Raw genomic sequence first — 16,127 nt, 5'->3', positions numbered from 1 at the left:
GCTTTTTTATCTTTCTTTAAAAGAAAAAAAAAAAAAAAAACTAGAAATCTCAAAGTCAAAATGAGACAGCATCAAAGAGAAGGTCAGCATTTATCCTAAAAGAAGTGAAGGGTAGAAAGAAATATTTGAATAAAAATAAAGGAATGAAGTAAGAGCTTATAGAAGGGAAATGGGTAACAGGTAATTCACACACACACAAATTCAAGGATGAGTGCCATAAAAGAAACAATGAGGTATATAGATGGAATTGCTTATGAAGTAGACATTAGAGATTGGAAAAGGTGAAGGAACATCTTAAGTTTTACATCAGAGGGGCTGTGAATTCTCCCTGCATTGAAATTATATCATTTATATAGTTTAAAAGTCCCCCCTAATTTTTATCATGAAAATTTTCAAACATACGCAAAAAATAAACAAGAATCCCCGTGTACTTATCTCCCAGCCTTAACAGTTATCAATATGTTAAAAGTTTTTTAACTTTATTTTATTCTTACAGGTGTCCATTGATGGAAGTGAAGGTGTAACAGGTTCAGGAATAATCGGAGAAAATGAGCAAGAGAAAAAAATGCAGGTGTGTAAGGCTACTTTTTTATATTTGAATCTCTTTCTCTTAGCATTTCTGGACCTTTTTAGGGATGAAAGCAAGAATTGGAAACTTACTACCTCTTTAGAGAAATTTTTACCAGTTCGGAAAAACAGTGTGCCTTTGGCAACAGCTTTCTCCAGCTACCTCAGGTCTCAGAATTCATGATCTGGTTGAAAGTGGCACTAAAGAAGTAGAAATATCACAGAAATCCAGATGAAGCCTGTGTTCTGGAGTCCAAGGCAGTTTTGGAGACCAGGTGGTCTTCTGTCTGCCCCACACATGGCAGTCTGTGAATCCTTTTTCTGGGCCTTCACCCTTACTGTGATTAAACTTTGCTACTTTGGTTGTTATGTCTTTTTGTTTCTTTTGCTTACAATTGATTCCTTCAATATTTCCCTTTTCAACTTCTAGAAAGAGGGTCCAGCCTAGCTAATTATCACTGTTCCTTCTGGTCAAAGCTGTTTCTAACCTCTCCTACCAGACACCTTCCTGGGCTGCAGATGGCCACGGGTCGGCTGCCCTTGATTCAGATGCTCACCTTGGGTCCAGTCATTGTCTGTCCCTTACCAAGTTAATAGCCTAGAGCAGCAGTCAGTGCCTCCGCAAGTACTGTAGTTTAAGTACAGAGTAGTCACAGAAGCATTTTGGAAGCCCTACTGAACCGAACAATTCAAAATTCAAGGTTATGTTTTGAATTTATGTGAAAACACATAAATGTGTTTGAGGGTAGGTGTTTGTGTGAGTGGGCGTTCTTGGAGTTTATATAATCATTGTAGTGTGTTCTTCCTTTAATGCTGCTGCTTTTTGTTCTTAGCGATTAGTTCTAATGTTTTGTTGACTGTTCTCTCATAGCGGATTTTTTGTTCTGTTTTTTTCATTCTTCCAAGAGTTTTTATCGTATTTAATTCCTAAAGGTATTGCTTCAGGACCACACTTTTTAAAATTTACTTACTTTTTTTTGTTTGCTCTGGGTCTTCATTGCTGCACGTGGGCTTTCACAAGTTGCGGTGAGCGGGCCCTACTCTGTTGCGGTGCACAGGCTTCTCATTGTGGCGGGTTCTTTTGTTGCGGAGCTCTGGCTCTAGGTGATTGGGCTTCAGTAGTCACGTCACAGGCTCAGTAGTTGTGAGGGCCACACTTTATAACTTGAGCATGTTGCTGCTACTGACCACGGGAAATGTAGCTAGTCACAACTGGCATGTGCTGTGAATCTAAAATAATACCAGATTTCAAAGACTTCTAATGAGAAAAGAGTGTAAAATATCTCTTAATAATGTCTCCTATTGACAACATGTTGAAATGATAATATTTTGGATATACTAGATAAATAATTACTGAAATTAATTTCACCTATTTCTTTTCATTTTTAAATGTAGCTACTAGAACATTTTAAATTATATATGTGGTTTGTATTTGTGACTCATATGTCTGTTAAGAGCTGGACAAGAAGTTCCTGAATCCTCCATCCTCTAAAAAATTGTGTACCATAGTTAAGGTTGAGGGCCAAGTACATGGTGTTAAAAGGTCAAAATGTCCTATAGTCATTCTGCCAGAGTTGCTTAAGAGGTTGTACCTCTGCCTGGCTGAACTTTAAAGAGGTCTGTACCTAACACAATAAATTTTTTTTATAGTCTTGTTTTAAAGCTTTAGTTTTTTTTCTATTGTGATGTTTATAGTATAGAGCTTTCTCTTTCACCTATAACATAAGCATACTTGTTGTGCTGCTGAGCTGACCTCTTACTTGAAATCAGATTTCATAGGACAGCAAAGACCTAGAGTATTAAAAGCATCTGCATTGAAGGGAAGGTGGTTTTGCCCCTAGGGGACGTTTGGCAGTGTCTGAAGACAGTTTTGGTTGTTACAGGTGTCAGGCATCTGCTGGGTATATGTCCTGCAAGGCATAGGACAGCCCACCTCAATAAGGAATTATTCTGTTCACAATATCAGTAGAACTCAATGTGAAAACACTCATCTATTTAAAGATGTCCACGTGTTCAGTTGTAAGAACTATAAGGATGTGATGTATGTGTTTTGAGGAGGCTGTAACTGTTGTGATTACCCTTATGATGCACCACCCTTAGTTAAGCAGAAAACAGTATGGTATTAAAGTAGCATGTGATTTGTAAAAAAAAAAAAAAAAAAAGGTCTGAGTCAAGCTTCCATCCTGCTGTGTAGTAGCTGTGTGACTGTGAGCAAATGACTTAATTTCTTTGTATCTGAGATTTCTTATTAGCTATATGAGAATAATAGCCTTTGCTTTACTCATCTCATAGGGTTATGAAAACCAAATGAGAGTTTCATTTGACTAGTATTTTAGGTAATACATAAGAGAAGGCAGTGGCACCCCACTCCAGTATTCTTGCTTGGAAAATCCCATGGATGGAGGAGCTTGGTGGGCTGCAGTCCATGGGATCGCGAAGTCGGACACGACTAAGCAACTTCACTTTCACTTTTCGCTCTCATGCATTGGAGAAGGAAATGGCAACCCACTCCGGTGTTCTTGCCTGGAGAATCCCAGGGACAGAAGAGCCTGGTAGGCTGCCATCTCTGGGGTCGCACGGAGTCAGACACGACTGAAGCAACTTAGCAGCAGCAAGCATTATGAAACATTGTTGATGCCTTTACATGTTCTATAAGAACCCAAGGCCCTTGTTCATGGTTTCCATCAGTTTTGACTTCATTAAAAACCAGTTTTATTTATATTGGAGATCAAAGTCCTTTGGCCTGGCAGCTATTTGTTTGTTTTAAGCCACACCATGGAACTTGTGGAATCTTAGTTCCCTACCAGGGATTACACCCAGGGACCCTGCAGTGAGAGAGCCAAGTCATAACCACTGGACTGCCAGGAAATTCGCTGACTTTGCGGTTTTAATCAATCAAAGCTCTAATAACTAGATAACACAGAAAGCCCATCAATCTAGCTCAAGAAAAAAAGAGGTATGTTGTAAGAATGTATCCTATAAGAAACTAAGAATTGGAACAGCTGTACTTCACAGGAACCAGAACTGCAAAGGAATCAGGACTGGAGGCTGATATCACTCCTCCTTTTTCCTTCTTCTGCCCTCTTCCATGGCATCTCTGCTCCCTTCTTTTCTCTGCAGACAGGCTTCCTCTGCATCTTCATTGAGTGTGCATTTGGTTTCACCATAGCCATGCTTTCTCAGGTTTACTACCCACAAGCAAGTCAAGATTTCCCTGGAGAATTTGTGGACTCAGCTTGACTTTTTAAGCCAGGCCGTGTAAGGTATACCTCATTGGTCTTAGGTATGCCATCTTCCCTGATTATCAAGGTCTATGGCTAGGGTGGCAGATTCTCCCAGAACATGAGTTGGATAGTTATCACAAAACTCATTCAGTATAGACAGTTTGAATGTGGATCACATTTCATATATATTTTCTGGGGACTTCCCTGGTGGTCCAGTGGTTAAGACTCTGCACTTTCAGGGCAAGGGCACAGAAGTGATTCCTGGTTGGGAATCTAAGATCCCATATGCTGTGCAGGGCAGCCAAAAAAAAACCCAAAACATATGTATGTTCAGTACTTTTATCTAGCTATGTGATCTTGAGCAAGTGAACCTTGCTTTTCTTAGGCTCTTTTTTTCATTCCTAAAGGACTGTATTATATCACTGGTTATTAATCAAAGGCCAGCATGAGTTTGAGCTGTGGGACTTTTGCAAAATAACCCAAGACCAACTTCCAGAGATTCTGTTGGTAGGTCTGGGATGGAACCCAGGATTTTAAAATATATATACATTATTTTTAGTGTTTTTTTTTTTAATCAGAGACATATAAAGAAAAAAAAAACCTGAATGAAGACCATATCTTACTCTACAGATAGCTATTGTATGCTTCTTTTTAAAGTAATCATGGTTTCATGTTTATATTTAGAAATCCAAAAATAAAGAGACATAAAAATAAAAAGTGAAGGACCTGGATAAACAATGTCCTGCTTTAGCATGGGAAACAATGTTCATTATCCTGTGATAAATCATAATGGAAAAAATAGGTATATAGATATAGGGTTGGCCAGAAAGTTCATTCAGGTTTTTAGTTACAGTGTGTGGAAAAAACTGAACAAGTGTTTTGGCCAACCCAATATGTATAACTGAATCACTTTTGCTGTACAGCAGAAATTAACACAGCATTGTAAATCAACTGTCCTTCAAATAAATTTTTTTAAAAACTGAAGGACCACTACCTTGTAGTATTCATTGTATAAAACCAGTGAAAATTTTTTTTGTTTTTTAAAATCTTCCTGGCAATGCTGACATGTCCTGTGGTTCCCTAAAGGTCCCTCTGTTGCCATACTTTAGTATTCCTTTTGAAAGAGAACATACTTTAAAAAATATTTCCCATTGCTTTCATTTTGTTCTCCCAAGGAATATATTTACATCCTAATATGCAAGTTTATATACAGCAAAAAATAAAAACTGTATCTGCTGTGTGCATTAGGCCATTATTGTAAATTGAATTTACTGAATGAGGCAGCAAAAGGTACCAGTTATCCTCTGTCCTATGTCTATCACTCTACAACTGCATAAATTCTGCTGGCAGTGGCCAGAATGCATTTATCTGATTTTACACTGTGTAAGTGAATGCTGTGTGAGATGTCATCTGACAATGGAGTTTGACTCCTTAAAGTTTAAGAAAGGAAAAATACCACTGATTTCACATAATATGTTCCTTTTAAAAACTTATTTATTTTTAATTGGAGGATGATTACTTTACAGTGTTATATTGGTTTCTGCCATACATCGACATGAATCAACCATAATATATTCTTTATACAGATAGGCAAATAGGCCCTGCATAACTTGCGCAAGGTCACATAGTGAATTTATGACAGAGCTAAGGTTATCTCTTAATTCTCAGAACATACATTAAGCATAAAACAGTAATGAAGTCATTGTCTGTAAATGGTTTTAGAAGCCAATTAGTATTCACTGGTAATAGCTTCTAAATGGCCCTTGAGATATTTCCCTTGTGATAACACACCAGGTGGTTTTTCTTTTTACAAGGACCACTTAAATACCTAGGCCTAGTTTATTAATTTAGCTTTCAAATTTTGAATTCTGCCCATTTTTGTCCTTAACGTATCCGCAGAATCACGTGTTGTGTTCTGTCCCATTAGTCAGTTGGCCTGGGTTGGTTTCATCACTGCATGGTTGGGAGTGATGAATTAGGAGTGGTTTCATCACTGCATGGTTAGGCTTTTGCAAGCTTGTGTTAGCCTCCTTGCCTCTTCTTTCTTTCACTGTGTTCTGCACCATTACCAGTTTTCTCTTTTGAAACACAGAGCTGATCTTGGTCAATCCCTTGCTTTAAATTTTTTAGTATCATTTACTTTCATTATCTAGGTTTGCACTCCAGAATGATACCTAAAACTCTTCCCAAATGTGGGCTTAAACTTCCCTTTCTTTTTTATGGCATTGATTCTATTATATAGATGTAATGTTCTTATATTAAGTTTCCGTTTCTTCCAGACACACTTTCATACTTTTGGTGATACTATTCCTACTGCCTGGACTGCTCTTCCCACCCCTCTTTTTCAACCTCCAGATTTTTTCTGTAGACAGCTTGCCCTAACCTACAGTTCTCCCAACTTTTGAATTTTATCCCTCTAGGATTTTGCGTGGGCTGCCGTGATAGCAATTATTATATTCTATTATTGTCCTTCATTTATAGGACAGTTTAACTAGCTAGACTGAGAATCCTACCAAGGCAGGGGCCATATCATTTATTATAGTTGAAGTAGGTACTTAACCAGTCATTTGTCAGACATTTATTATTTCAGAACTTCTGCCATGGTAGAGTCAGAGGTGGGTGGAAAGGGAAGTTAGTATGGAATAGGATAAGAAGAGACAGGTAGACATAAAGCAAGTTCCAAAAAGAATAAAATAGTTTGAGAACTGAAAAGATAAATGTTGGTTGTGATTGAGAGATAAAGGGTTTAATAAGGAAACATTTCCAGTAAAAAAGGAGAGGCTTCCCATTCCATTCAAACATTCTATACATGGAGATAAAAAAGGTTTTTGACTATGTGTTTCTTGGCTGTTTGGAGATTTTTCCAGATGTTGTTTAGTCTCTGAGTCACGTCTAACTCTTTGCAACCCCATGGACTATAACTGACCAGTCTTCTCTGTCTATGGAATTCTCCAGACAAAAATACTGGAGTGGGTTGCCATTCTCCAGGAGATCTTCCTGACCCCGGGATCGAACCCAGGTTTCCTGCTTGGCAGGCAGATTCTTTACCACTGAGCCACCTAGGAAGCCCGTTGTATGTTTTATTGCATTGCTATTTCAATGGTTTTCTTTTAAGAGGTTCCTTTTGCTAGTTGGTGTTGCTATGGGTACTCATCCTACTGTATTTTGCAAGAATGCCTTTATGCCGGGTCTGTTTTGGATAATTAGAGCTACTAGCGGAAATAGTTCTGTTGCACATAGTGCTTACTAGTAATTCTCATAAAATTATGTCAATGCTATTGACTTCAGTTGGTTTAGAAATAAAAAAATTCTGTTACCAGCCTCACTTCTGCCATGCTGACAGAGACTTAAAGTCCTCAGCAGTTCTTCCAAAACTGGAGCTTCTGCCCCTTATGTCACCATCCCTGAGATGTGGACGTTAGGATAAGAGCAGAAACAAGTACATTTTTGGAAAACATTTTGAATCCTCTTAACAGGTTTTAAATTCAGTCTTAACTTCATTGTTTTGGCTTAATTAAATTAAATGCCAAACCTCTGATAAATCTGTTTCATGCCAGAAATAAAACTTGTCCTAGGAGAGAATAACAGAAAAGATTCAGGTGTGGGCCTTTCCAGTATAAAGTGCTGCCACCACCTGGTCTGAAGGTGTGGGCTGTTGGGCTTAATCTTTTAGACCTGGGAGATGATAAACTTCTTGGTGCTTTTAGAAAGGAAGAGGAGGAAACAGCAAGAACTCTGTTCTCATGATTTGGAGTCCCATGTTCAATTAATTTCTGCCTTTAAAATTTGTGAAAAGCTTAATTCCAGTTCTGCTAAAATAAAACTTATACACTAATATATATATAACATATATATATATATATATAAACTGCTAAATAGAAACAAACCAAGATATTAACAGTTATTTTTGGGATGCTGGAATTACGGCTCACTTGAACTTTTCTCTTTACTCTTTGCTGTGGTAACCAAATTCGCCCAATGTATATGTGTTACTATTATAATCAGAAAAATATCACTGTGAAATTTTTAAAATAATGGTTACTTTTTAAGGGAATCATAGAGACTCTTCTGGTTCTTGGAAATAAGAGAAATTTTCTTATTCAAATTACCATTTATTTCCTTTTAATTTTACTAATATATATTTCACGTACTATACAATTCACCAGTTTAACATGTGCAACTCAGTGGTTTTAGTAGATTCACAGAGATGAACAGTGATCACCACAGTTTTAATTCTAGAACTTTTTTAACACCCCCCAAAAGATTTTTAGTTCCTTTGAATTATGCTTGTATAGTTAGTGGTATAAACCCTTTACCCTAGCACTGTGAGGTATGACGGCATATATGATATAGACTTTGACATTGAGGAACTGCTAGGCTAATAGGGAAGAAAAGGAAATACAAATTCTTTAAAATAAGACAGCAGCATCAAGTGCCAAGTCCATGATACAAGCTAAATATTACAGAGATGCTGAGGATTTGAAGAATCTGCTCTGTTTAGAATGATGAGAACAGGCATCATGGATTTAGAAGGATGGAATTTCCTAGGCAGAGAAGATGTGGAGTTATATCTTTTTTTTTTTGTAAAGATACTTTCAAGCTTCACCCATTAGGAAGTGTGCCCATATTTTATCTAGATATTTTAACAACATAAGCCTACCTTTACTTAGAAAATTGTGCCCTGCAACATTTATTAATATACCATCATACATGAACATAGATAAATTACTAGCTTGTAGTTCAGCAATGACACTGAGATCCACTGCTTGTTTTTCCTTTTATTTCCTGATTTTTTATTTATTTTTTATTGAAGGATAATTACTTTACAGAATTTTGCTGTTTTCTGTCAAACCTCAACATGAATCAGCCATAGGTATCCATATATCCCCTCCCTTTTGAGCCTCCCTCCTGTCTCCCTTCCCATCCCACCCCTCTAGGTTGATACAGAGCCCCTGTTTGAGTTTCCTGAGCCATACAGCAGCAAATTCCTGTTGGCTATCTATTTTACATATGGTAATGTAAGTTTCCATGTTACTCTTTCCATACATCTCACCCTCTCCTTCCCTGTCCACTGTTTTTTAATTGATATAACGGTTTCAAGGAAAAGCCTAAGACAGACTCAGTATAGCCATCCGTGTCCGTTTTGTGAAGACTGTACCACACCTTCTGGTACTGTTATCCTCTAATGCGGGGCTCTCTCTACCCCCCCAACCCTTGTAGCTCCTCCACACTCCCACCCCCCAACCCTGTAACTCCTCCACACCCTCACCTCCCACCCGCCACCATTTAAGTGTGTATTGCTGTAGTAGATCATTGCTCAGAATGATGAAGACCTACCATTCCCACTTAGAATGATGAGGACCTGACCATTCCCAAAGTTTAGACAGCTCCATTCCAAAACAGCAGAATGATTTTTAAAAATTGTTTTGTCCCTTCAGTTCAGTTCAGTCGCTCAGTCGTGTCCGACTCTTTGCGACCCCATGAATCACAGCACGCTAGGCCTCCCTGTCCATCACCATCTCCCGGAGCTCACTCAGACTCACGTCCATCGAGTCAGTGATGCCATCCAGCCATCTCATCCTTGGTCGTCCCCTTCTCCTCCTGCCCCCAATCCCTCCCAGCATCAGAGTCTTTTCCAATGAGTCAACTCTTCGCATGAGGTGGCCAAAGTACTGGAGTTTCAGCTTTAGCATCATTCCTTCCAAAGAAATCCCAGGGTTGATCTTCAGAATGGACTGGTTGGATCTCCTTACAGTCCAAGGGACTCTCAAGAGTCTTCTCCAACACCACAGTTCAAAAGCGTCAATTCTTCGGTGCTCAGCCTTCCCTTACAGTATGGTAAATAAAAATTTTAAATTATCTACCCTAGAAAACTTTATATTTAATCTAAATATATCCTGTGAATAAATGAAATATATTAAATCATAGTGTTGTGCAGATTTTTAAAAATATCTAGGTGAAACCTGAAGATAGAGGGAACATTCATTATTTAGAAGCTTAAATATTTAGCAATATAAATAAAATTAATTTTTATCAGTTCTGATACCAGAATCAGATTCCATGAAGCATAATCATTTCCTTCGACACAGGGTTTATAAATATGAAAAAAAAAGAATAGGAATAAAAAGCACCAGGCAATTGAAAATATATTTATGAAATTTTTATTTACCAAAAACTCCATGTTGATGTTCAAGTGATAGGGGGTGTGACAGAACCTCTTTTGGAGCCGAGAGTTCTCTTTAATAGAAACAAAAGAGATTCTTATAGCTCTTTGAAAAAAGGCCAGTAGAGTCATCGTTTCACTTTGTTGTGTCTTTTATTTTCAGATTTCTCTCTCAGCTTTTAGCATCTGTTGTATCTCATCAGTCATGATGATATTTGCTCCATTATTTTGAAATCTTTACAATATAAAACAGCTTTTGGCAGAGTTATTTTTGAGCCAGGTACGACAGTCTGCACAGATAGGATGTGGCAGCACCATCACCACATGCCCACAAAGTAGAAAGTCATTCTTCAAGTTTCATGGTAACTTAATTTCTAAAATAGGTCATCATCTTTAAAAAAAACCTCTGTGGCAATTTAGTTACGAATTTGTGTTTGCCTCTTAACAACCCCATGGACTGTAGCCCACCAGGCTCCTCTGTCCATGGGATTTCCCAGGCAAGAATACTGGAGTGGGTTGCCATTTCCTTCTCCAAAAAAGACCTCTAACATCAGTGCAATTGTTTAAAAGTCTTATGGTGTTCAGTTCCACAGAAGTGATCTTCTAAAGTGATAGTGTGAAAGTGTTAGTCGCTTAGTCGTGTCCAACTCTTTGCAACCCCATGGACTATAGCCTGCCGGTCTCCTCTGTCCATGGAATTCTCTAGGCAAGAATACTGGAGTGGGTAGCCATTCTCTTCTCCAGGGGATCTTCCTGACCCAGAGATCAAACCCAGGTCTCTCTCCTGCATTTCAGGCAGATTCTTTACCATCTGAGTCATTTTTTTCCCCACAGACTAGCATCATATGGATTCTGATGTCTCCCACAGGTGACTCAGATGGTCTAACCCCTTCTTTTTCATTGCTTTTGAAATTGAAAATGACTTTTACATTGTTTTTAGAACATATGTACATATATATATATTTAAAAGCATTATTTTATATATATACTGTATTTTAATGGAGAAGGAAATGGTACTCCATTCCAATATTCTTGCCTCAGGAATCCCATAGACAGAGGAGCCTGGTGGACTACAGTCCATAGAGTCGCAAAGAGTCAGACATGACTGAAGTGACTTAGCACATTATATTTCCAAAAATATTATTACATATACATATTATATCATTTTTTTAATTTCAGAATTTTTAAATATGTAAAAAAATGCACGCACACACTTTGTCAAGGAACAGTTGCATACAGCGGACCAATGTATGCTGCCTGGCTTAAGTTTCAGTTTCCAATCTGAGTGCTGATTATGCCCCCTTGTGGATCTCCTGTTGACTTCTTCCAGAGCTGCTGACTTCAGCCACATAACAGAACTAACCCGACTGGCTCAGGATGATAGAATCTTCATAAAATGATGACCTGAGTCTGGAAACCCACATTTTATCTTTTTTTTTTTCTGAAAATTGTAACTTCATCTACTTTATTTCTGTGTAAATACTTAAAATTGTACTTTTTGTTTCATCTAGATTGTCTTACAAGGACATGCAACAAGAGTAACTGCTAAATCTCAACAGAGTGGAGAGAAGGCCTTTCGATGTGGCTATGACGGATGTGGAAAATTATATACAACAGCTCACCACCTTAAGGTATATATGAAGGAACGCTGTGTCTAGTTATGAGGATACCTAGGACATTAAACGCCAACTTGATGTAGTATTCAGATACCATTGTTCTCTCCCACCTATCAAGATACAAATACTCACACTCATATACACACAAAAATCTGTGCAGATTTTAGAAATAAACTCTTTGAGGACTAGGACTCTGCTTTCTTCATCTTTGTCTCCCTTGTGTCCAGCATATGTCAGAGCATATGATAGGTCCTCTACATAGTTGAATAAATTTTTCTCAAATGTGAAATTTATGTAATTATATGGGAGATGTGGATATAATCACTCCATTAACAGTGATTTGCTGCAATCCAGCAAAAGTCGGTGTTGATTGTCCTGTCTGTCAAATACATAGGCCAACTATTTTGATTGAAGCTAAATACAATATACCATCACTCATTAAAAATAATAGCTAACTTTTATTGAATAACTTATAGTGTGTTAGGAAGTGTGCATTTAGCATATTTGGAATAGCAGCCCCAGAGCCCATCTCTACTGCCTATCAGTATATAACCTTGACATGTTGCTGCTGCTGCTGCTAAGTTGCTTCAGTCGTGTCCGACCCTGTGCGACCCCATAGACACCAGCCCACCAGGCTCCTCCATCCCCGGGATTCTCCAGGCAAGAATACTGGAGTGGGTTGCCGTCTCCCTCTCCAGTGCTGCTGCTGCTGCTGCTAAGTCGCTTCAGTCGTGTCCGACTCTGTGCGACCCCATAGATGGCAGGCCATTAGGCTCCACCATTCCTGGGACTCTCAAGGCAAGAACACTGGGGTGGGTTGCCATTTCCTTCTCCAATGCATGAAAGTGAAAAGTGAAAGGGAAGTCGCTCAGTCGTGTCCGACTCTTAGCGACCCCATGGACTGCAGCCTACCAGGCTCCGCTGTCCATGGGATTTTCCAGGCAAGAGTACTGGAGTGGGTTGCCATTGCCTTCTCCCTTGACATGTTACTTGACCTCTTAGTACCTCATCTTCCTTATCTGCAATATTAGACCATAAAGATTATATACCTCCCTCAATGAGTAGCCGTGAGAATTAAGTAAGTTAATTCTGTGCCTGTAAAGTACTGAAGAGAATGGCCTGGCAAGTGGTAAAAGTTCAGTAAATACCGGGCATTGTCATGAGTATTCATTTGTCACAGTAGCCCTCTGTGGTAGGTACTATTATGCCCCCATTTTACAGAGAGAACTTTGAGGCTGAGAGAAGGCAGATGCCGCAGTCACACCACCAGTCAGTGGTGAAGCCTTGCTTCAGATCAAGGCCCCTTTGGCAGCAGCCTCCACACTCCTAACCTTATGTTGTGTAGTGTCTCCTTGTACTCCTAGCTCCCAACAGGTACATGTTCCGTACAAATACCTTTGAGCAGTCTAGAGAAGCTCACACCTCCAATATTCCTATTCCTTACTTAAAATGAGTACATCTTAACATGAAGCACTTGGTCTATATTGAGAATTGGTAGTTTTTGAGAAAAGTTATCTTCTATCTTTCAAAAATAATATACAAGCAACAAAATAATTCAGCAGTTGAGGGCAAGGAGGAAGTCTTTGTGGAGACCGTCTACCTGCAGAATGCCTCAAGGAAGCAGACTTATGCTTTTGTTTTAATGACAGGTCCATGAGCGGTCACACACAGGAGACCGGCCTTACCAGTGTGAGCATGCAGGCTGTGGGAAAGCATTTGCAACAGGTAAAACCTCGACTTATGTTTCTTGGTTCTACTCGGGAGTCAAGCAGAGACAGGTCAGAAGAAGGAACTGACCGCCTGCCTTGGTCTGAATTAGTGGGTGTGTAGTAACTAGTTTTCCAGTCTCTCCCTTTCTTCCTTTTGTTCCACTTGATCTGTTCTCTTTGTGTTCTCATTTTTCTCCTCAGACCTGTTTCTGCCTATTGTGTTCATATTTCACTCCACACACTACTTTCTTTTAGTAAGAAACACAAAAGCTGAGCAGTAACACTGACTCAGAGTTTACCATTAGGACAGACTCAGGGGGGAACCATGATCTGGGGCTTAGCAGTAGGATGGGTCCTGCCCTGGGACGCATGTAGCAGGGCCAAGAGTGGTGCCAGGCCTCCTGAATTCTGCTTCAAGATTTTGGAGTATGAGTAATGCATATGTAATAAGATGGCTGCTGCTGCTAAGTCGCTTTAGTCGTGTCCGACTCTGTGTGACCCCATAGACGGCAGCCCACCAGGCTCCCCATGGGGACACTTTAAAAAAAGAAACACACAGTCTCTTCTAGTCAGAGACGAAACTGTTGAATTTTCAGCAGGACAGTCCTGATCTGTCATGCTCTAGTACCTGTTTAATAGTTATTCTGTTGTGTGTGCCTATTATATCCTTGGTGTTTACTGTACTTTTCAATAGCTTAATCTCAGTGGGCATGCTTACAGGAATCTTGTATAATTAAGTTTCTTTTAAATTTTTCTTAAAGGTTACGGATTAAAAAGTCATGTCAGAACTCATACAGGAGAAAAGCCATATCGGTGTTCAGAAGATAATTGTACCAAATCTTTCAAAACTTCAGGAGATCTACAAAAACATATCAGAACTCATACAGGTACTGGTCTGAAGAAATACTCTATCTAGGCGAGGAGTTCTTCATCTGCAGGGAGGGACTTGGGGAAGTGGTTTCAGGAAGCACTTCAGGGAGTCAGTATCAAGGGCTTCGCTTAAACTCATGAAACTCCATGTAGTTTGCCATTTGTGCAGTCTGTTGTTTCCAGGATGAGGGCCTGTAACATTGTTAGATTCTCAGTGGGTTCTGTGTTCCAAAAGATTAGCAGTGGCCCTAGACCACCAACTCTGTTTTCAGGAATTATCTGAGCAACAGGCTTATTTACCTAGGATTATATGTCCACTTAGTAGCCCAACTGAGACCAGAACCTAAGGCACCCAATTTCTTCTCAGTTTAGCATGGCTTCTCCTGCTTTGACATTGACATTGAAGTCGCTCAGTCGTGTCCGACTCTTTGCAACCCCATGGACTGTAGCCTACCAGGCTCCTCCGTCCATGGAATTTTCCAGGCAAGAATACTGGAGTGGGTTGCCATTTCCTTCTCCAGGAGATCTTCCCAACCCAGGGATCGAACCCGGGTCTCCCTCATTTTAGGCAGACGCTTTACCGTCTGAGCCACCAGGGAAGCACCTGCTTTAAGCTGCTCCTAAAAAAAGAAAAAAATCTGATGTCCTTACAGCCCCACAGAAAGAAAGCTTGTTCCTTTCTTGTGATCATCTTTCTTACCCTTTAAATTCCTTCTCTACTTTTCCTAAGGGGTACTTTGTTCAAATCTTCCTTCCCCTCCCCTCCTCTCCTTGTATTTGATTATTTGCGGATTGGTGTTATAAAGGTAATTATTTGCTTTGGATTAGAGTTGGAAGACTTTCAGAAACTGTTGATAAGAGATGCTGTTATAAGCTGTTGACTAATATATTGATAGCATAAGGTCATTTAGTTTGAGATTTTACTGCAGATGTTTTAAACATAATCTTACCACTTTGTCCCCAGATATTTCTAAGTATTCTGAGATAATTTAGCAAATTTTCACGGAGGATTCTTCCCGTCATCAGCGTTTAACTTTTAGTTCAAATATGATTCCAGATCGGCTTTACAGTGTTCAGGAACAAAGCTGTAGGTCCCTGCTTCTATTTCATTCATGCTCTTATTGTTATATGAAAGGCAAGTGTTTCTAAGATCCTGAGAATAATAACATATTCAGTGAGTATTTTTAATGTATATTATGTATGAGACACTAGATTTTAAAAAGACCAAAAATTTTTTTAAGTGTTACAGAATAAATAAAGGAGGAGATAAGCTTTTAGGGGATTCCAGGGCTATTTCTAACTTAATCCTTATGCTTGACTCTGTTTTTCTTTTGTATTTCTTTGTGGTGGTATGTAGTTCTTTGTCGCTTATCTCAGTTCATTTTTTAGTATGCCTTTCTGGATGACTCCCGTCTTGGAAAGTCATGTAATCAGTGATAAGTTTTGAATACTATTCAGGTTTTCCTGTTTAAATTTACGTTTGGAGTAGACAGTGCTGTTTGCAGAAAAAAATAAAACAAGAAAAACAAAGGGAAGCTCAATACAGAAAGGCTGTAGAGTCTGAGCATGAATGATCCTAAGCAGAATTGAAGTATAATACATTTTAATTATCTGTGTATTTTTGTACCATCTAATGTATTTCCCTTTGTGTTTTCAGGAGAAAGGCCCTTTAAATGTCACTTTGAAGGCTGTGGTCGGTCTTTTACAACATCAAATATTAGAAAAGTGCATATTAGGACACATACAGGAGAAAGACCTTATTACTGCACAGAACCAGGATGTGGGAGGGCGTTTGCCAGTGCAACCAATTATAAAAACCACGTGAGAATACACACAGGTAACAGTCTCTAGTTCTTGGTCTTTTATCTTTCAAGGCTCAGTTTTAACTCCTGCCTCTCCCATAAACCATTTGCAGGAATCTCTTTCCTCCTTCCCACCACAGCAGTGGATTACATAACTTGAACAAACTTGACGTTAG

The 16,127-nt window shown here is 39.0% G+C and overlaps 1 protein-coding gene across 6 annotated transcripts in view; it reads left to right on the top strand.

The window, feature by feature from the left end:
• ZNF143 (zinc finger protein 143) overlaps positions 1-16,127 on the top strand; it is a 59,922-nt gene that overhangs the window by 21,744 nt on the left and 22,051 nt on the right. For all 6 annotated transcript variants that reach the window (XM_052652661.1, XM_052652656.1, XM_052652658.1 and 3 more), the window contains 5 exons: positions 497-571; positions 11,466-11,585; positions 13,220-13,295; positions 14,041-14,166; positions 15,807-15,986. In XM_052652661.1, the coding sequence (XP_052508621.1) occupies positions 497-571; positions 11,466-11,585; positions 13,220-13,295; positions 14,041-14,166; positions 15,807-15,986 (577 nt within the window). The remainder of the gene's footprint in view (positions 1-496; positions 572-11,465; positions 11,586-13,219; positions 13,296-14,040; positions 14,167-15,806; positions 15,987-16,127) is intronic.

This window comes from Budorcas taxicolor, chromosome 15 (genome assembly GCF_023091745.1).
Source record: "Budorcas taxicolor isolate Tak-1 chromosome 15, Takin1.1, whole genome shotgun sequence".
NCBI lineage: Eukaryota > Metazoa > Chordata > Mammalia > Artiodactyla > Bovidae > Budorcas > Budorcas taxicolor.
This window is presented reverse-complemented; position numbering and strand designations above follow the sequence as displayed.